A 22135-nucleotide genomic window follows, 5' to 3' on the forward strand; every position below is an offset into this window, starting at 1 on the left:
AGGAAGAACAACCTCGACAACTTTTCCATGAATATCTTATACAGATCTCATGACGATAGCATGTTCAACTACGTCATATCTTGCGAGTCTGTGAAAGAAGATTGAGAAAGACTCACTCAACTCTGTGAAGGCAACGAGCAAACCAAAGAATACAAGATTACGGTTGCCACTCAGTAGTTCGACAACTTTAAGATGCGTCCTAGAGAGACGATGTCTAAGTTTGATGCAAGATTCATCCAAATTGTTACCACCCTATCTATTCTGAGCAAGACCTACAACAACATAGAGATTTCTATAAAGGCCATGCGAGCTTTGCCAAGGGAGTGGGACATCAAGACTATGACGATGAGGGAGTCCAAAGACCTCAATAAGATGGAGCTCTTCGACTTGTTTGCCGATCTCAAGGCCTATGAGTTCGAGTTGAACTCTATGATTGACGGGGAGCACCCCATATCCACCATCATAACCAAGGCCTTGATGACTTCTAAGGAGCCACCAATGACCACTGAAGTAAAGACGGCTGCCCAACAGCTTTACAGCGATGTGATGACTCTTGTCGTGAAGAAATTCGGAATATTCATGAAGAAGATCAATTCTAACTCAAACTCTTCAAACAATAACAATGATGATATGAATAAATCTAAGGCTAACGTGAAATATTTTAACTGTGGTGTAATAGGTAATTACAACTCGGAGTGCAAAAAGCCAAAACGTGATGAGAAGAAGAAAGACAACGAAAATGAGTTGAAGGTCCTCATGGCGGCTGACAGCAAGGCTATGTGGATGCAAAGCAACTCAGATGACTCATCATCCAATGATAGTGATGATGTAGAGGTTGTTTGCTTCATGGAAAGAGAAGAGGAAGATTCTGAGGTATTTGATTTCTCTTCAGAAGAATTTTCATGAGATGACTTAGTCACTGCACTCAATGACATAGTCATGGAGTACAGAAAGTTATCTGAATCTCAAAATGAAACAAGGTCAAAATCTGTAAATGATGAACAAATTTTCTCAAACTTCCGAACCAAAAGTTTTTTAAAATAACATGGATGAGCTCTCATCTGAGAATGAGACTCTCAAGGAAAAGATTCAAACTCTTTCTTATGAAAACCAACGACTAACTTACATTGTCAGTTCTTGAACAAGGTTTGGAGAAGCTGACAAATATTAGATTAGTCTGTTAAGGTCTTCCGTATGCAAATCTGGTCTAGAATTTGACAGTAATGACTCAGACAAGTCATATAAGAAGTTAAACTTAGCAACGAACAAGATTAAGCCAATAAGCTTTGTCAAAGGGAGTCTAACTGATAATGGAACTAATCAAAGTTGTGAGGATCTAACCCTAAAGGATGAGATTACTTATTTTCTGCCAACTCTTGGCTGGTTAAAACCTAGAAAGGTAGCAGCCAACAAGTCTGGCATATCAAAACCTTGCAAGAAGTCAAGCAGTTTTAAACAAAAATCATCCTCTAAGGTTAAGGGATCGGCTACTAACAGGAAGACGTTTGCTAAGCCTAAATCATACGCACTAATCACAACACAAAATGGAAAGTCCATAAGATTAACTCAAATATGGATCCCTAAGGGACTGATTGATCGATGACCCAAGTGAATGTGGGTACCAAAAGCTGTAAATATATTTTTGTGTAGGTGATACAAGATAGCTGCATGGAGGAAACTTGGATCACAATCTTTTGAGAACATGCTCTAGAAGATCAACAAGTGGCACATTTGTCACTCCTATGGACTAAGTTTTTCTTCCCCAAAATTATTTTTGGTCTTGAGGACCTCAAATCATTTGCTCATTTATTTATTTTAAATATGCATAAATTGAAGAGAAATTTAATCTTTAAAATGTTCAGACAGATGCACGTAGACGAAAGCTTTAATCGGTCCATTAGACGAGGACGTCTAAAAGAAAAAGCAAGTATTTAGACATATATTTGCTTATGTAGTCTATGATTCTATGTTGGATATTTGTCTTGGTTGAAAACCTACGCAGGTTAGACGTCCAAGTCTAATAGATGCTTAGACGTCTATAAGACAAGCATAGTTAGACGCTCACGTCTAAACAGACACACGTCTAATGCGTGATGTTCATGCGTAATTAGACGTCTATGTCTAATAGACGACTAGTTGTCTGTAAGACAAGCGTGATTAGACGTCTGCGTCTAATAGACTCCTGCGTCTAATAGACGTCTATTCAACCTAGAAGTCATAATGTAGAAGCAAGTTAGACGTCTAAACATATTTCTTAAACTCGTGGTTTTTTCCCGTTTTTTGGAAATTTTTAATTAAATTACGATAAATCGTTTTTTCTCCCCCCCAAAAAAAAAGACAAGAGTAAAATATTTACCTTAAGCCTAAACATATTATTAAAAAATAAATATATATCAAATCAAGCGAGTGATTGTGACACAATTTCTAGACGGTAAATATTATATATATTTCATATATTTCTCTATATATATTAAAAGTTCTTCTTGTCCTTATCCCACACAAGAGTATTATTTTTCCTATAAATTTTCTTCGTCTTGTCTCCATTCCAGCTGCATACATAATTCTATCTCCTTTCATCCAGTTCTCATGGAATTATTAAACTTTTTCATCTTCATCCTGAGCTTCATATGGTGCACAAAACATGTACTTAAAAAGTTCACAAGAAATGCTCAAAAGAAACAATCGTTGTCGCTGCCTCCAGGACCGATGGGGTTACCCATTTTTGGGAACCTCCCTTTCCTAAATCCCGAGGTTCACTCTTACTTCACTGACTTGGCCAAGACATATGGCCCAATCTTCTCCCTACGACTTGGAAACAAAATTGCAGTTGTCATCTCCAATTCCTCGGTGGCACAAGAAGTTCTCAAAGAGCAAGACATCATCTTTGCCAACCGTGACGTCCCTATTGCTGGTAATGTTGGGTTATATGGAGGTTCTGACATTTTGTGGAGCCCTTACGGGCCTGAGTGGCGGATGCTAAGGAAAGTATGCTTCCAAGAGATGCTTAGCCGAACTAAGGTGGATTCATTCTATCATATCCGGCGAAGGGAGGTTCGAAAGATAGTCAATAGCCTTTGGGTCCGGAGGATGTCGCAGGTGGATGTTGGGGAAGAGATGTTCACGGCGGTGTTGAATTCAATAAGCACCATATTGTGGGGAGAATGTGGAAATGAGATCTTGGAAAGGAATCTAGGGACTGAGTTCCATCTCTTTGTGGAAGAGTTCTTGAGACTGTTGGGAGTACCAAATATATCAGATTTTATTCCAAGTCTAGCTTATTTTGACTTGCAAGGTATAGAGAAAAATATGAAGAGATTGGTGAAGAGATTGGATAATGTTTTTGAATTAATGATAAATGAACGAATGAGAGAGGATGATAATAATAAGAAGGACTTTCTACAAAGTCTATTGAATTTGAGGAAGGGAGGAGGGCCTCTAAACACAATCCATCTTAAATCGCTTTTAATGGTAAATATATATAAGCTTTCTATGATAACAGCCTAACCATAATATATATCCCACCAGATCAAAATTGAAATGAATTCTTTTGATGGACTTTGTTTGAGAAAAAACGGAGTTGGTAATTAATGAAGAAACATGGTACAGTTCGCTAATAAATTTGTTGAGAGCATTTATAGTTTTATTTTCTCTCCACAGGATATGATTATCGCAGGGACGGGAACAACATCAAACATGATAGAATTCACGTTGGCTGAGATGATGAATGATCCCAAAATAATGAAGAAAGCACAACAAGAATTAGAAGTTGTGGTAGGCACAAACAATATAGTTGATGAATCACACATTCACAAATTACCTTATTTGTATGCAGTCATGAAGGAAACACTCAGGTTACACCCTGCTGCGCCACTTCTCGCCCCACATCTCCCTAGTGAGTCTTGCACCATTGGTGGGTACACCATCCTCAAGGGAACTCGTGTTTTCATTAATGTGTGGGCCATACATCGAGACCCTTCATTTTGGGAGAATCCACTCAAGTTTGATCCTCAAAGATTTATGAACTCTAAGTATGACTATAGTGGAAATGACTTTAACTATTTACCATTTGGCTCCGGTAGAAGAATATGTGTGGGCATTGAAATAGCAGAAAGAATGTTTTTATACTTGTTGGCCTCACTCCTACACTCTTTCGAGTGGAAAGAGTCTGATGGAGAGAAGATAGACTTAAAAGAGAAGTTTGGATTTGTAATAAAGAAGAAAAAGCCTCTTATGGCAATACCAACACCTAGGCTTTTGGGTCAAGCTTTATATGAGTAGCTATAAAGCAATGTGTGAGGGAATAAAATTTAACATATTTAAATAAGAAGAAAATCTAAGAAATGAAAATTGTTCAAAAAACTTTTCAATGATCTGTTTTCCTAATTTTCTTTCTCTACATTTTACCTTTGTATGTAATTAATAATGCCACTTATGCAACCTTAACATTTTCAACATATTTTTTTTTTTTTTTAGTAATATTCATATTTGACTACGTGTTAGTTTATAAGAAGAATGTCTATTTTAATGACATTCCTTAAACCTCAAGAAAATATTCCCTTTCCCAATACTATTACTAGCCTCAAATCATTGTCATTTTAACCCTTGCCAAATGTATAATTTGTTGTAGTGATCCTAACAATATTATCATATTATTATTATTATTATTACAACCCTTGCCAAATGTATAATTTGTTGTAGTGATCCTAACAATATTATCATAATATTATTATTATGATTATTTATTTTAAGTGAGAAATATTTTTTTTAGTAATCGAACTAACCGGCTCTTATCTTAACATTAATTTTCATTATAAATTATTATATTAAACCAACGTTCTCTTTGCATTTATGACCATTAAAACACTTTTTTTTTATGCATGTGAGAGGGTGTGAGGAAATAAATTTTCTTTAGGTTACACTAGTAAAATAATATCCTATACCGATTGATACTAACCTCATTATCAATTAGTATAAGCCAATACTGATTGGTCATATACCAATCGTTCTTAATTAGTAGAATTCTTCTCGTTGTTACCTTAATAGGTACCGACAATTGGTAGATGTCCAATCGCTATAACCTTATAACGATTGGTTTAATAATCAATCGCTACTACCCAACATCATGTAGCGATTGATTTATTTACCAATCGCCACTTCCCAAACCTTATAGCGATTGGTTCTTTAACCAATCGCTATAGTCTCATTGGTAAGTAGAAATTGGTTTGTTAATCAATTGCTATAGGATATTTGGGTAGTAGCGACTGGTTATTAAATCAATCGTTACATGTTAATATAATTAAAAATATTAATTTTAATAATATTACAATACCTAATATAAAGCCGAACATTAAACCATAACCATAATTAAACCGTAAACACCAACCCTCAATTGAACCAAAATAATAACGAATGTTATTAAACAAACACACAATCAAAGTATTACACTAACATTAACCAAAATCATAACAAAAGAAGTTCTTAACACAAACACATAATTAAAGTACTATAACAACATTTGAAATCTAACCAAAATCATAAAAAAGTTCTTACTTAATTCGAATCTTCCCCAAAATCATCGTCGTCTTGTTGTTGGGGCTGCATAGGTGGAATTGTTGATGACCCTTGACCCAATGATGACCTCCAATATTAGTAAATTGGGTAAAGAATGTAGAATCTATTGATCCACCGCCGGACATGAAATGTGACATAAGACGCATCATCTCGGCTCTCTCCATCCTCATCCTCTCTTCCATTACAGCCTTCTCCATCCTCATCCTCTCTTCCATTTCAGCCTTCAACCTGTTTTCTATCTCGACCCTCTAGACCTTCTCTACGTCCCTCTGAGCCCTCATCGTCTCGTTCATATCATTGAGTCTTCTTTGCATTGTCATAGTGTCTCGACGTAGTTGTTTTTTGGAAGGTGTTGTCCCTCGAACTTGGGAAGCTAAAATTGATCCCATCCCTATAATCTTTCCTTGTCTTGAGGGCCAAAAACTCTTTCAACCAAATCAACATCAGAAATGTCAGGACATTAAGCTCGTAAATATCTTAATTTATCCTACAATAAAATATGTTAATACCTTTAATAGATAAAATGTAAAGTAACATATTTTATACTTACCACCTCTAGTATGCGATGATCAACAATCTTATCATTTTTGGTCCTAGTCGTTAAAAGAAATCTTTGTAGCTTAGAATTGATCGTTCTTGAACTTCCTAAGATTGTAAGTTAAATTTTAATTCATTTGAAAATAAAGTTAAAAACAAGTCTTACCATTTCTTTCTACAGCTATGTAAATAATTTACTACTAGAACGATGTGCATATTTTGATTTTTTCTTTGTTTTCTATGATGGTAGTGCTTCGTTTCTACAATTAATATATATAATGTTAGATTAAAAATGTTATATTATGTACAATATTTGAAAGAAGAAACCTGAAATTTATCGGTAAAATAATGGTTTTCAAGTAGCAACTCCCAATCTTGTTGGGTCATTTCATTAGGTTTATTCGTCTTGATTGTTTCCACATTTCCTTTGTGCTTCCTTATCTTATTGGCATTTATGTCGTACCTTCAATCCTTCCACATCGCCTTCATGTGTCTCAAGGCATCGACTCCATAACTCTCAATAACATCTAAAACAAATTTATCCTGAAATAAAATGATTTATAAGAAACAAATGATTCATTTGAAACGGAAATCTATTAAAAATGATTTACTTACGATAACAAACTATCATAGAGTATGTAAGGTGGTGGGGGTGAGGTGGCTTCAATGAACTGTGCAATGTGGAATAACATTATTCTCTCGAATAATGGCCCCCAAATGTCGACTCCACATGCCCCTATTTTTTCAGAATGACATTTTATCAATTGGGTTGAATGTGACCCACACCTTTTCTCCATTAGCCATTAATTTGGCCAATTAAAAATTCTTGTTGCTACCTCGCATTCTTTGGGAGCTAGAACACACTGTATTTGTGCCTTCATAAGTCGATGGTGTGGGCTCATCTAGATTTTGCACATCATCATCTGTGGATGGTCTCTCATTAGTAGATGGTCGTGTGGGCTCAACAAGATTTTGCTCCTCACGGAGATCCTCCACTATAGTATGCGATGAAGAGTCATCCAAAAATTTTTTTCTAAGGAACTTGAGTTGTGACTGCAAAAATCATGGCTGAAAGCTCTTTAGAGGTGCCATTTATACCTAAAAGAATTATTTAAACATCAACATCTAAACAATAGTGAACAATAGTGATGGATAGCGAACAATAATAATATTATACATTTGATTGCTTAAGATTTGTCTTTGTTATAATATTCCAACCCGGTTTATTACCAATGTCTTTGGCATAAAATATTTAATTTACTTGGGTTACTAATATAAATAGCTCATTTTGATATTCAAACTCCCTTTGATAATTTAGGATAAAAAATCCATATTTATCAGTTTGAAGTCTTGTAGCTCCGGAATGCACATCATACCAAATGTACTTGAAAAAAACAATTCGTTTACCACTAAGGTATTGCATTTCAATTATATTTGTAAGCACACCATAATAATTTCAGATTTTCGTGCCATGAAAACCAATCACGAGTATTCCACTATTATTAATCTTCAATTTAAGGTCATGTCTTCTAGTGGTAAAATTATATTTATTTACTTTACATCAAATAAAAGTTGATGCATGTTGTGTGAGAACAATTCCTAACATTTGTAGCATAATACTTCTTTTTTCTTTTGTCAGAGAGTTGTTGAAACCTTTAAAATTTACAGATAAAGATATTTAGAATCGTTTTAAGGAAATTGTTATAGAAATTTCACAATAGTTAACTCACTCTATTTTTTTAACCATTTTTTATATTCTTGATCGCATCAACCACTTGAGCATTCTTGGATATACTCGCTACATATTAAAATTGAACACATAATTAATTTTTTTGATAACATTCATACATATAAAAAAAACTTGAAACATTCATACCGATAAAATGGCTCCACTTCTTCACAATTTTTTAACACATATGAATGAGCTAATTCCGTTCATCTGATTCGTAAATGTATGTTCTCCCTCATGATAATTACTCATCAGATGAAAATATGGCATGAAAACTTAGTGGTTGGTGTGACATGTGCATTGAGTAATATTGAAAATACGTAGCACACAAGCTGATACTTTCATTGCCAGATAACTCTTACTAATTAATTCTTTAGGATGATATTTATTTTGAACATATCTTTTCAAAATTCTCATATATTGTTCAATCGGATACATCCATCTATATTGAACCGACCCTACAATAAAATACTTTATTTCTAAATGAAAAGGAAAATGTATTATAATGTCAAAAAATCCGAGCAGAAATATTTTTTCTAACTTGCACATTGTTACAACAATATTATTATGAAGTTGTTTTAAGTCGGTTTTCAATAGTGATTTTGAAAAAAAAAACTGAAATAACTTTGAAAGACCCACAATAACTTCATATACCTCATCCTCAAGTAAACCGTGTGTCGCAAGCGGAATAAGATACTCTAGTAAAATATGATAATCGTGACTTTTTAATCCGGAAATCTTTAAATCTTTGACATTTATAGATCCTTCAATGTTCAAGTAAAATAATTCGGGCATTCTTATGTCTTTAAAAAATTGACACAACTTCATTTTTTTCTTTAGGCAATGTATAAGGACCGGATGGATATTGAAGAACACCCCTCACATCAACTGCATGTAAAAGATGACGTATATTCATGAGCTCCAAATCTAAACGTGTTTTTAAATTATCTTTGATATTTCTTTTTATATCCATGACGGTTCCAAGAACACTATCACATATATTTTTTTTCAATATGCATCACATTTAAATTATGTCTCAGCAATAAATTTTTCTAATAAGGTAACTCAAAGAAAATACTCATCTTATTCCAATTGTCACCCGATTTTGATGATTCACAATATTCTTTCTAGTGGGATCTCGAGTGAGAACTCTACCTTTAAAAATCATGTACTTGTCTAAGAATCTCACGTCCCAATAATAATTGAGACACACTTCTTTATTCGATAGTTCCATCGAACAATTCATTTTGTCTACAAAATTTATGATTTGGTGGGAGAAATTGTTGATGACACATGTAATACTTCTTTTTACCATTTGTCTATCTCATGGAGAAAGTACTCTTAATACAAGATGGGCATGCCAATTTTCCCTTTGTACTCCATCCAGACAAGTTTGCATAAGAAGGAAAGTCGTTTATTGTCCATATTAAACTAGAATGTGATTTAAATTTATGAGATGTTGAGACGTCATAAGTTTCTATGTTGATACTCAATAACTCACTTAATTCATCAATTTACAGCTGTAAAAATACATCAATTGCATCGCCTGGACTCTCTAGACCCAAAATTAACATAGATAGTATAAAATGAAAAGAGTTTATACAAAGTGTTAGAGGAACGTTATAAGGAATGAGGATCACATGCCAAATGCTATACGATGTCTTTCCATTTGAAAACAGTTGAAATCCATCACTTGAAAGACAAAGTCTTACATTACGAGGATCAATTACAAAATTAGGATAATCTTCATCGAATAATTTCCATGCCAAAGAATCAGCGGGATGTCGCAATAATTTATCATCAACCCTTGTATCTTTGTGTCACGTCATTAAAGGAGCAGTTTTAGAACACATATATAATCTTTGTAATCTCGATATTGGTGGGAAGTAATGTAGCACCTTATTGGGGATAGTTTTACCATTCGCTTTCTTCTTAGGTTCTCCACTTGATTCTTTAATTTTCTACGGAGAAACTTCACAGACATTACAAGAATTCAAAATCTTGTCATCTTTTCAATACAACATACAACTGTTTTTACAATCATTTATATTTTCATAAGAAAGTCCAACATTTGTAAGAAACTTCTTACAATGATAATATGAATCGAAAAAATTAGAATTTACGTGCAATATTTATTCCTTTAACAATTTTTACAACATGTTAAATGAAGAATTTGTCCATTGCCCAACATTCTTGAGGTAGAGTAATTTTAATAATGTTGATGCCTTTGAAATTTGGGAGCCTTCATACAACGCTTCATGAGATTTATTTAAGAGTCTATAGAATTTTTTAGCACCCTCATTTGTCCCATCCTCATTTTCCCCTTCATCACTTGATGCATCAACACCACGTGGATATAAATCGTTTATGATATTTCTCATACAAACATTCCCATCAATATCATTGCGCTCCAAGTTTACATACACTATAGTATTAGTATGAAGTTGTTCCAAATTATCTTCTTTAGTTTGTACATTAGAACAACTATCAATTTGTACATCAATCCTATCATCGCGTCGTTGTTTTCCCTCCATGACAATTCCAAAATGTATAACTCTTCATTATTCCATACAAAATCAAATGTTTCCTTATGCCTTGTTTGTCTAAATAATATTTATTACCACATTTAACGCATGAACATGTCATGTTGGTAATTCGGTCAGAACTCACAACAAAACTAAGAAAAAAATCGACTCCTTGAATGTATTTCGGAAGATGTCGATCTTTTATCATGGATATCTATATCTAAACCTAAATCCATATTAAAAAGTCATATCTATCAAAAATCCATATTTGGGGCATAGTAGGCTACTAGGCGCAGAAAATAGTCATTCCGAAGAAGGTAATGAATGAGCTCGATACACTAATGAGGAACTTTATCTAGGGAAGTAGCGGAAGAGGAGGAAAAAAGTCAAATGGACTGCTCTCTACAAACTGAAGGACGAGAGAGGCATCGGCTTGTAGAACTGTATCGAGTGGAACAAGGCTCTCACCTTCAAGCATTTGTGGCTTTGGAGCGCAATCAGGAGTCACGATGGATCAAATGGGTACATACGAGGTTTATGTAATACGAAACTAGCATCTAGACCTGCAAAATTCATGAAGGTATGAGCTGGTCTCTAAAAAGGATTCGTAACTAAGAAGCGATATTGCAGATCTTTTTGACATCCAGCTAGGGGACGGGAAATGAACTCTATTATAGTACGACCCCTGGTTCGAAAACCAGCCTATCATCCACAATGAAGAGTTTCAAAATACCCGCATCAGAAGGGATTGCACAGAAGCAAAAATCAGAGACATTAAAGACGGGAATTGGGACTCACTCCTGAGAAGAAATCTAGAAGGACAGAGGATACTTGATCATATAAGTAACATACAACTACACGACAAACTGGATATTCATTAATGGAAAGCTGAGGAAAATGGGAAGTTGGTATCAAAGAAAATATGGGAGGTAACCCGGGAAAAAGCGCAGAAAGTAGAATGGGCTCCTCTTGTATGGTCAACGAAGATTATCCCTAGACACTAGTTCATCCTATGATTCGCCTTTTGGGAAAGACTCAGCACTCATGATCGTATCAGCACGTATATGAGCATCCCAGACACGAGCTGTCTTCTATGTAGAGGAAATGAAGAAACTATAGATCACCTATTAGGGAGTTGTTGTATTGCTTCAGAGCTTTGGGACAAATTCTATAGAAGCCTGGAGTTGATTAGTTTCCCAAGCGAATGAAATGAAATCAAAGATGCAGCACTACTCAAAGCCAAGGGAAATAGATTTGCAACAAACGTGTTCAAGTGCGGCTTTGGAGAAGTGGTGTATAATATTTGGTAAGAACGAAATGCAAGGGTATATGGCAGAACCCGCAGGAGCGTTGAAGAGTTATGGAAAGATATTGTATCGGATTGCAGCGCCCTCGCGAGAACGTGGACAAGAATTCCAAGCACGGAGTAGAACTGGAATATCTGTAGGAACTGGAATTTACCGTTTTATAAACTCACTAGAATTGAAAACATTGTAATCAGATAATTCATTTACGTTTTTAGCTTTTTAACTTTTATTTAGAATGTTACGACTTCAAAATCATTCTAGGCCTGTCTAAAATGATCTCTTAACTCGTGATTTTTTTCCCATTTTAGGAATTTTTAATGAAATAACGCTAAGTCGTTTTTCTCCAAAAAAAATCCATATCATAACCTAAAACAATATCTATCAAAAACGCATATCTATCAAAAAAGGCATATCATAACCTAAATTAATATCTATCAAAAATCCATATCTATCAAAACCTAAATCAATGTCAAAACCTAAATTCATATATATAAAAACTTGAATCAATGTAAAACCCTAAATTCATATCTATCAAAAATTCATATCTATCAAAAACTTATATCTTACTTGGAGGAAGATGATGTTTGTAGTGAAAAGATAGCCTAGAAAGACAATGGATATTAATCTTGTAGTATTTTCTCTCCTTCAATTTTCTAGAAGCTTCAATATATAAAATTTAGAGACTAACATTTAAATGAATCAAATTAATCAAGTATAAGAGGTCACTTCGAAACTCTCTCTCTCCTTTTAATGGAAGCAACTTATGAAATTAAGACAATAGAAGAAAATGTGATAGTCATAACATAACATGTTAATCAATAAAATGTGATAGTCTATGAATACATTTTTTCATTCCTTAACAAGAACAAAAACTAAAATTCCTTAAATTTGCATTCCATGTAAACCAAGCTTATTGCATATCTAGTGGAAGTTATCCATTTGAGACAAAAACATAACTAAGTAAGTAATTCATCTACTAATAAAATTGACGCTCAAATCATTAAACTACTTCAATTCAACTCAAAAATCATCATGCCTAAACCATTAAAACACATATTTAAATCATGTTTAAAGCTATAGACATTCAACAAAATGCATGTAACCAAACAACTTCTGAGAATGATTTAATTTAGAGTAATGCATTTAATCAAACACCTTGTGAGCATGATTTGAAATGACACTAAATTCAACCATTGTGGCGAGAATAAGACATACTACTTGAGGCATATATGTGCAGGAGATGGAGAAGGACATCATTCAAAATAAAAAACCTAAACGAAAATCAATGTGCAAAATAAGAATCTTGGACGTATCTTTCTATCTAGTTAATCGAGATGTGCAGGGAAGGAGAATGATCTTACCAGAAGCTTGAACGGATCCTTGAGGTAAGCTTGGACGGATCTTGGACAGAAGCTTGGACGGATTTGGGGACGTCAGCGCACATGAGGAAGAAAGAGCTTGATAGATCGGGAGTAGGGGAGGCACTCGAGTTAATTAGCATTTTATAGGTAATAACGATTGTATAAGTACCAATTGGTAATATGACTTAAGGTATCGCCAATTAGTAACTTATCCAATCGCTATGAAGGAGGTTTCACCGATTGTTTGCTATACCAATCGGTGTCATGCTAGCTCTCCTTTATTCCAAAAAAACTAATGCTTCCAAAACGAGGCAAAACCTGACGTCTCTTTTTCACGGTTTTTTAATTGGGGGTATACCAATTAGTTTTGTAAACAATCGACGTTATATATAGTATAATAGTGATTGATGTAATAATCAATCGCTATTAGTAAGGCAGTAGCGATTGGAATTAAAACCAATCGTTATTAACTTAATAATAACGATTAATCTTTACACCAATCAATGGTAATGCTCATTATTAACCCTTTAAATTTAAAAGTGTTGTATTGGTTCTATTAGTGATAATTCTTTAATATTATAACAAACTATATGCATATCTTAATTACAAGATTTTATAGATTTCTAGTTAAAAGACATTTTCATGTTGAACTAATTTTCCGACAATTATCCAGTCGTAGTAGGAAACGCTATGAGTAATACCTTAACGACGCTTAAATTAGCGCCAATACAAAGAATTATTTATAAGTAGATAAAACGTTCTGTATAAGCGACGGTTTCTCCATTTGGCAGCGACTTCATCATAATTTGTATTTTAAATAATAATATTTAATATTATTTTTTTAAAATTCTTAAATAAATACTACATTAATTAATCATTGATTTTAATACTAATCAAGAATCTAGCTATTTTCTTACCAATTGTCAACTATACTCTATAAACAATTGCTTCTACAACAACATTTGTTAACCCTGCCAATACAAAATGTATGTCTGGAAGATCTTAGGTATGTTTTATTTCATTCGAGTAATTTGCGTCACAAGGCGACTGTTACAATTGTAGATAGTCAAGACTCGGGATTGTTTACTAGTGTAGGCAATGGGCAAGGGAAAAGGAAGAATCACATTAAGTCATCTACATAGAAATTCATATGCCTAGATTATTAAACAAAATTTATATACTTAGAAACCAAAATACCACTTAGAAAAGGGAAAAGAAATTAGTGAAGAAGACAATTACCGAGAGAAATGGAGATAATATTTTGGTATTTGGTGCTAAAACCGATATATTTACCCTATTCTTTCGGCTTGGACCTTATTTACCCAGAAATTCTCAATGTGCTGAGAAGGGTCAATACCAAAAGATATGAGAAATTCTCGACATTACTCTTAAATACCGAAAGATTTGGATTAAATCTTTCGGTATTTAATCCTTCAAATTTAATAATTAATTAGATTTAAGCCTGATTATATTTTATCCTTAAGAAACTAAACACAATCTTATACTTAGAAATTAAATAAAACCCATACACATACAAATACAAACCATATATACATATTTTAATTATAATCAAACACAAACATTTACATCCTATTATAATCAAACACAACCTATACTTGTAAATTTAATTACAATCTCTGGAAATTGACACACAATTCATATGTTTACATAATTAAACAAGATCAACATATTCTCAAAACACCACTTAGAAAAGGGAAAAAATAGTTAAGAAGACAATTACCGAAAGAATTGGAGATAATCTTTCGGTATATGGTGCCAAAACCGACAGATTTACCCATTTTTTTCGGCTCTAGCCTTAATTATAATCAAACAAAAATTAACACTTATAAAATTAGCCACTTATGAAATAAATAAGGTCAAAACCGAAAGATTTAGTGTAAATCTTTCGTTATATCTTTTCTAGAAAAAACCCCTTTTTTTGGAAGTGGCGAAAACCGACAGATTTAGTCAAAAAATTTCGGCATATCTCTTTCAAGAAAACCCCAACTCTTGGAATTTTTCCTGTGTTTTGGAACGGGCCAATTATGAAAGATTTAGTATAAATCTTTCGGCATTACTCTTTCAGAAAAACCCAACACTTGTATTTTTTTTCCTTTTTTTGAAGGGGCCAAAACTGACAGATTTAGTCTAAATCTTTTGGCATACCCCTCCAGAAAACCACAACACATAGAAATGTTTTTCTATTTTTTGGGAGGGTTCAAAATCGACAAATTTAGTATAAATCTTTCAGTATTTCCCCTTCAAAAAATGGCCATTTTATTGGAAGTAATCAAAGCTGATAGATATAGACTATATTTGTCGGCATTTCTTTACAATACCGACAGATGTGGTTCACCCGTCGGTATATGTTCTCATTGACGACAAATTTATTTCTTTGATAAAAACCTCTTTTTTACTAGTGTAACTAAAAAAATAATATAGATTATAATTAAAAAACAATCTTATATAAAAGTAATTTTTAATTTATTTGACCATGTACGAATGGACCATTATTATCCCCGCATGCATATATATAATATATCCCATATTTATATATATATAATATTCTATATTTCTATGTAGAGGAAATGAAGAAACCATAGATCACATATTCGGGAGCTGCTGTATTGCTTCAGAGTTTTGGGATAGATTCTATACAAGCCTAAAGCTGATCAGTTTCCCGAGCGAATGGAATGAAATCAAAAATGTATCACTATTCAAAGCCAAGGGAAATAGATTTGCAAGAAGCGTGTTCAAGTGCGACTTTGGAGCAGTGGTGTATAACATTTGGAAAGAACGAAATGCAAGGATATATGGCAGAACCCGCAGGAGCGTTGAAGAGTTATGGAAAGATATTGTATCGGATTGCAGCTCCCTCGCGGGAACGTGGACAAGATTTCCAAGCACATAGCAGAACTGGAATATCTGTAGGAACTGGAATTTACCGTTTTTTAAACTCACTAGAATTGAAAACAATGTAATTAGATAATTCATTTACGTTTTTAGCTTTTAAGCTTTTATTCAGAATGTTACGACTTCAAAATCATTATAGGCTTGTCTAGAATGATCTCTTAAACTCATGATTTTTTTTTCCATTTTTGGGAATTTTTAATAAAATTATGCTAAGTCGTTTTTCTCAAAAAAAAAAAAAAAAAATATCTAGTGCTATAGACTATTGACAAAAAAGAATCAAAAGTATCCTATAGAGGATTCCTGTTGTTTTATTGAAAATTCTAGATAAAACTAATACAATTATCGGCTAGACTTTTCTTTTTTTTGCATGTCTTAATTTATGAGTGACCAATACTATCCATTAATTCAAGATTTGAGTAGAACCCACGAGTTTAGTTTAAGTGATAAAATGTCTTATTTACGCACATCAATATTTTATGTTTAAAAACAAATATTTTATATCTGATTATAATTAAGAATGGTCTAATTTAATTGGAGTTTAGGATAACAGGTATCTGCTACGGTACAGAAATAAATGCCACGGTCCTAGTGTGGACTTGGGTTAGATTTCGGTTTTTTTTAATATTCCGTTTTGTTTTCTTTTTCTGTTATTTTACCAACTGAATTCTGTTAAGTTGTTACAACAATAATCCTGAATATTGTAGGGCAAGAAAACACCTATAAAAGGTTGATCCCTCTTCCCCAAGGACCCAACGATGAAATAATGAATATATGAAATTACTTGTGAAAGTTCTTCACCCCAATTATATTTTATGTTTTGATTATTTATTTTGGTCTGTTTGGTATAGACCAGCAGTATTTTTTTCTCACCATTGATTCTTCTTTTCCCCTAATCTCAAATTCTCCACTACAAAATTCTTCCACTACTTTTTGTTTATATATTTTCCACCCGGTCCTAGAGATCAAGAACTCAATTCTTGAAATCAAGAACTCAAAACACTAGTTACAATTCAAGTCGTAACAGTATCATGCTGACCACCGTACCAGTAGATTAAACTTTGATAAAAAAAAACGATCTAAGTACAAATTAAATAATCTGTATCTTGAAAGTTGAGAATAGTGTAGTAATATACAGAAGAACTATCTTGTAGACCTAAGGATGCAAAATCCTTTCTCAAGACCTAAAAGAACCAAGAATTGAAGAGTTAGAATTAACATGATTTTAATTTCCCTGAAAAGAACAACTCATCCTAATTAAATATTCAACGGAAATGACACAATTTTGTTTATACTCAAACCATGAGTAAATCCAAGAGCTTATAAAAGATTTCACACCGTCTTGAAAATCAATTTATCTCTAAAATAATGTTTTTAGTTGAAGTTCTTTGCAAGTCCTCGTCTTCTTAATCTTCTTATTTACTTGATTCTCCACCAAAGTTTTCAAATATTTGAATTTTTAAATGGCTTTTGTGTTTAATTTTCCACGACCTTCTCAAAAAGTTATTAATGAATAAATTACATTACTATGACTTAAAATTTTTGCACCAAGAACTTTTTTTATCCAAGCTATAAATTACATTACCATGACTTAAATTTTTTGCACCAAGAACTTTTTTTATCCAAGCTTCAAATGCTAAAGCCTTTGAGGCCAAATATCAGATGCCAAATCTTTGATTTATCTTGACTTCTTGAGTAATCTCTAAGATAATAGTTAAAAATACTTGTGAGTTACCTTTTAGAGAATACATTTTTTTTTCTTTACTCCTTTCACAAAAATCAAAGTAACATTATTCACTAATAAGGTGCTCTCTTTTTCCTTACAAGCATAAATATATTGACCCAACGTTCCAAAAACTTAAATTTTTCTTCAGTTTAGGGATATAATTTACTTAATGTAGAATCATGGTATTGCGATAATCTATCATCTTCTATCTTGATATGGACATCTTTATATATTCAACATTGCATGCATGATTGTTGCACAACAACGCCTTTCCACAAATTATCTGTTAGTGGCCAAATAGCAACTTTCATTTGAAAATAATATCATAAATCTATGATTCACACTCACAATTAGACAAATCAATGGGGATAGCAAAAATCTCCACAAATCCCATCCCTTTTCAACATAGGCTACTTCACTATTTTAGTATGATTCTTTATATGGGAAGTCATAAACTTCACATTTTCTTTAGCCTTATCATAGACTTAGAACTCTTATTATCCATACCTTCTTTCTCATGATGTTTCTTACCGCTTACAAATATATTTTTTCTATTGATTTTTTTTATTTACATCTTCCCTCTTAGTTTGTTTCATAGTATAGTTTGTTTCATAGTAGAAAAAAGGATATTAGTAAGGGCGAAAACCGTTACTGAAAGCCTCAAAAGCAGTCACTGATAATTTTCCGTAACGACGAATAAAACCGTTAACATTCGTTACAAAAACGAGTGTTACTGATAGTTCTCTGGTATCAGTAATGGTGTTCGAAAACCGTTACTGAAACTCGCTTAACAACAGTAACGGTTTTAGCCGAGGTTAAACCGTTACAGATAAAGTACATTAGTAACAATTTTGTATATACGAAAATTGTTACGGTTGTTAAAAGTGTTTCAATAACGCTTTTCGAAAACTATTACTGTTGTTAAGCGAGTTTTAGTAACGGTTTTCCTATTTGTTAAACCATTATAGATGAAGTCACATTAGTAACAGTTTTCTTATGTTAAAACCCTTACTAAATAACATAAATGTTTTTTATATTTATTTTTTTAATATTTCAAATTTGTACCTATATAAACAATAATAATAATTATCCATTTTTCAAAACTATTAATATATTCTAAAAACCACAATCATCAATCATAAAAATTATCCTTTTTTTTGGAACACATATATAATCTTTGCAACCTCGGTTTTAATGGAAAATACCGCAGCACCTTATTGGGTATAAACTTGCCATTCACCTTCGTTCAAATTGCACCACTATATTTATTGATATTCCATCTAAAAAGCCCGTAAAATTTACATTGCTGCAAATCCTTATCCTCTTTACGAAAAAGCATGCAATCATTCTTACATGCATCAATTTGTTCGTACGATAGACCCATGTCTGTAATGAATTTCTTGCACTCATAATACGAATTTGGTAGCTGATTATGAACTCGTAGTATTTCCTCCTTCAATAAACTCAACAAAAAATTAAATGACGTGTTTGTCCACTGACCTACATTCTTTATGTGAATAAGTTTAAGAAGAGATGAGGCTTTAGAAATGCGAGAACCTTAATACAATGGGAGTTTCGAATCATCCAACAATTTGTAAAACGTCTTAGCATTATCAACGGGATGCTCATTTTTACTCGGATGTTCATTATCATTGTTGACATTAAGGTACAAATCAGCAATAATATCTTCCATTAGATGATCCTCACAAACATCAACAGGTTCGTCTTCCATGATATTACTCTCGTTATTTGGTGTTACATTGATCGGTTCGTCTTCAAACTCATCTTTCTCCACATTCTCATTGACATCATTCACATTCTGACGTTCAATTCTCTTTTCACCGTGAAAATACCAAAAATTATAATTTTGTCTTATGCCGAATACAACCAGCTGAGATCTAACGACAGTCTTATTCTCATAAAATCGATTTGCACACATTACACAAGGACATGCAATCGATGATTTACCCGTAGACCTTTAAGCAAATTCTATGAATTTATCACCCCCTTAACATATTTTGGATCTGTACGAAGTATAGTCATCCATGTTTTTTCTAGGACTTCTATTAGGACTAGACAAAATATTATTATGTCAAATAAAGTTTTTTATTTCTAGAATAATCATAAACCTAACTAGTCCAATTATTTAACATATAATTCAATAAACTATCATAACCTAATCAACATACAATTCATTAATCTAACAATTCAATAATCCAATAAAGCAATAACCTAACATATAAATAATCCAATAATGCAATAATCTAACATACAAATAATCCATTAATCTAACAATCCAATAATCTGACATTCCAATAATCTAACATTCCAATAATATAACATTCAAATAATCTAAATTAATCTCAAATAAAATTAACTAACAATCCAATATATAATCTAACCTAACATCAAATAATCTAACAATCTAACTAATCTAACAATAATGCACTAACCTAACATACAAATAATTCACTAATGCAATAACAAAACATAAAAATAATCCATTAATCTAACCAATCAATTAATCTAATTAAAAGAATTTGTAGACTAACCTGTATATCGACGAAAGACAACGACGACAATAGAAACAGGAAATTCAATTATCAGCAGAGAACCTTCAAACTTCAAAGAAGAAAAGTGAATAAAAAACTCAAACACAATATTTTTCAATCAAAAGAATCGAACAAAAGAACCAAAGAGAAGTTTTCTTTTCTTTTGCCGAGTAAATGGGTATTTAAAAAAATTTTGAAACAAATTATTTGAAATTTGTATCACTCTCAAACATATCTCTATAGCTTCATATTTATTCATCATCATCCTAATCAGCTTCATTTAACAATATATAGCCACAATGTAGATATATAAATATGATACAGAATTTACAACTTAAGGGTTGATATTGACTCCATCTAAACAAGAAAAAATCTTTTTTACTATTGCAGGTTTAACAATAAATGATACCTTTATATATGATTCCACTTATATTGGCTACATTGTACACAAAAATACCTAGTTCCAAGACTAAGCTAGAATAGATTCCAACAAAATTCGTGTAACAAAAGATGCCTTATATCATATTCTTCTTCATGTGTAGCAAAATCTGGAAAAAGAATAGATTGAAAACGTATTGACAAAGAAATAAAAGAAGTTACCTGATTGATTGCAGGAACCTAATTGAATGGGCGGAGGAGAGCTGATACTACCAGTAGGGGAATTGAAATTTCTGCAAAAAAAAGGGCATTAGAAATAGATTGATTGAAGAAGATGATGAAATAAAATATAATGAAAGAAGATGAACTTACCTGATTGATTGCAGGCTTGAACGGGCGGCGAAGGAGATCGGATTCCACCGGCAAGAGGCTTGAACAGGAGGCAAAATAGAGAAAAGAAGAAGAACTTACCTGATTGACGCCTTCTACCAGCGGTGACTTCAAGAAACGGAATAGACAGCGGCAGAGAAGAAGAAAACTGGAGCGCGACGGATAAGAGAGAAGAAAGGAAGAAGGAAAAAAGAAAGAGGGTGGCACAATCAGGTTTTATTAGAGTATCAGTAACGGTTTTAGATAAACCGTTACTGATGTTAAAGTGATATCAGTAATGGTTATACTAAAAACCGTTATTAATATTCATTATGAAGACAAAATGACATGGAACATATTAGTAATGGTTATCCTCAAAACCGTCACTAATATATTTCAGTAACGGTTTTAGTGGAAAACCGTTACTAATACTCCCTCGAGAAAATTAGTAATATCAGTAACGGTTATACTATAAACCGTTACCAATAGAATATTAGTAACGGTTTATCTCCAAAACCGTTACTAATGTTCCTCTAGAAAAGTTGAACTGAAGTCATATTTGTAACGGTTTTCTTAGAAACGGTTACTCATATCTATGTAAAATGAAACGGGAGACCTCATATTAATGATGGTTATACCAGAAACTGTTACCAATACTTTATCAGTAACGATTTTCCTCCGAAACTATTACTAATGTTCCTCCAAAAAAGTTTAACTGAACTTATATCTGTAACGGTTTTCTTACAAACCGTTACTGATATCTATGTAAAATGAAACGGGAGACCTCATATCAATAACGGTTATACAAAAAATCATTACTAATAATTTATCAGTAACGGTTTTAAAGGGAAACCGTTACTGATTTTCCTTCATATCAGTAATGGTTATTGTTAAAATCGTTACGGATACATTTAATTCGAAAAAAAATAAAGATTCATAACAGTGACGTTTATATATAGTCGTTACAGTGACGTTTATATATAGTCGTTACTGATACCTTCATAACAGTGACGGTTTATTATAACCGTTACTAATAAAATGTATCAGTAAGGGCATTCGAGCACCGTTACTAAACTTTTTTACGGAAGCCTATTTTTCCACTAGTGATGTAGACTAAGACCTCTTAGTTTTTATTTTTCCAACTCAAACTTAAATAGCCATTGATACAAA

General features: G+C 32.7%; 1 protein-coding gene across 1 annotated transcript; it reads left to right on the top strand.

Annotated features, from left to right (window-relative positions):
- Nucleotides 1–372: 372 nt before the first annotated feature.
- Nucleotides 373–4294, top strand: LOC124930451 (flavonoid 3'-monooxygenase-like). Its single transcript, XM_047470792.1, has 5 exons — nucleotides 373–543; nucleotides 646–834; nucleotides 1172–1503; nucleotides 2550–3468; nucleotides 3658–4294. Exons 1-5 carry the CDS (start codon nucleotides 373–375, stop codon nucleotides 4276–4278), a joined length of 2232 nt encoding a protein of 743 aa, XP_047326748.1. The 3' UTR covers nucleotides 4279–4294.
- The last annotated feature ends 17841 nt before the right edge of the window (nucleotides 4295–22135 follow it).

The sequence above is a fragment of the Impatiens glandulifera genome, chromosome 3 (genome assembly GCF_907164915.1).
Source record: "Impatiens glandulifera chromosome 3, dImpGla2.1, whole genome shotgun sequence".
NCBI lineage: Eukaryota > Viridiplantae > Streptophyta > Magnoliopsida > Ericales > Balsaminaceae > Impatiens > Impatiens glandulifera.

What these genes read in the sequence shown, in the direction of transcription:
- LOC124930451 (XM_047470792.1), top strand. Translation starts at nt 373, where the DNA reads ATGGAGCTCTTCGACTTGTTTGCCGATCTCAAGGCCTATGAGTTCGAG. An exon ending in CCCAACAGCTTTACAGCGAT is followed by an intron (nt 544 to 645) that starts GTGATGACTCTT and finishes AATAAATCTAAG; the next exon opens with GCTAACGTGAAATATTTTAA. An exon ending in TCGGCTACTAACAGGAAGAC is followed by an intron (nt 1,504 to 2,549) that starts GTTTGCTAAGCC and finishes TCTCCATTCCAG; the next exon opens with CTGCATACATAATTCTATCT.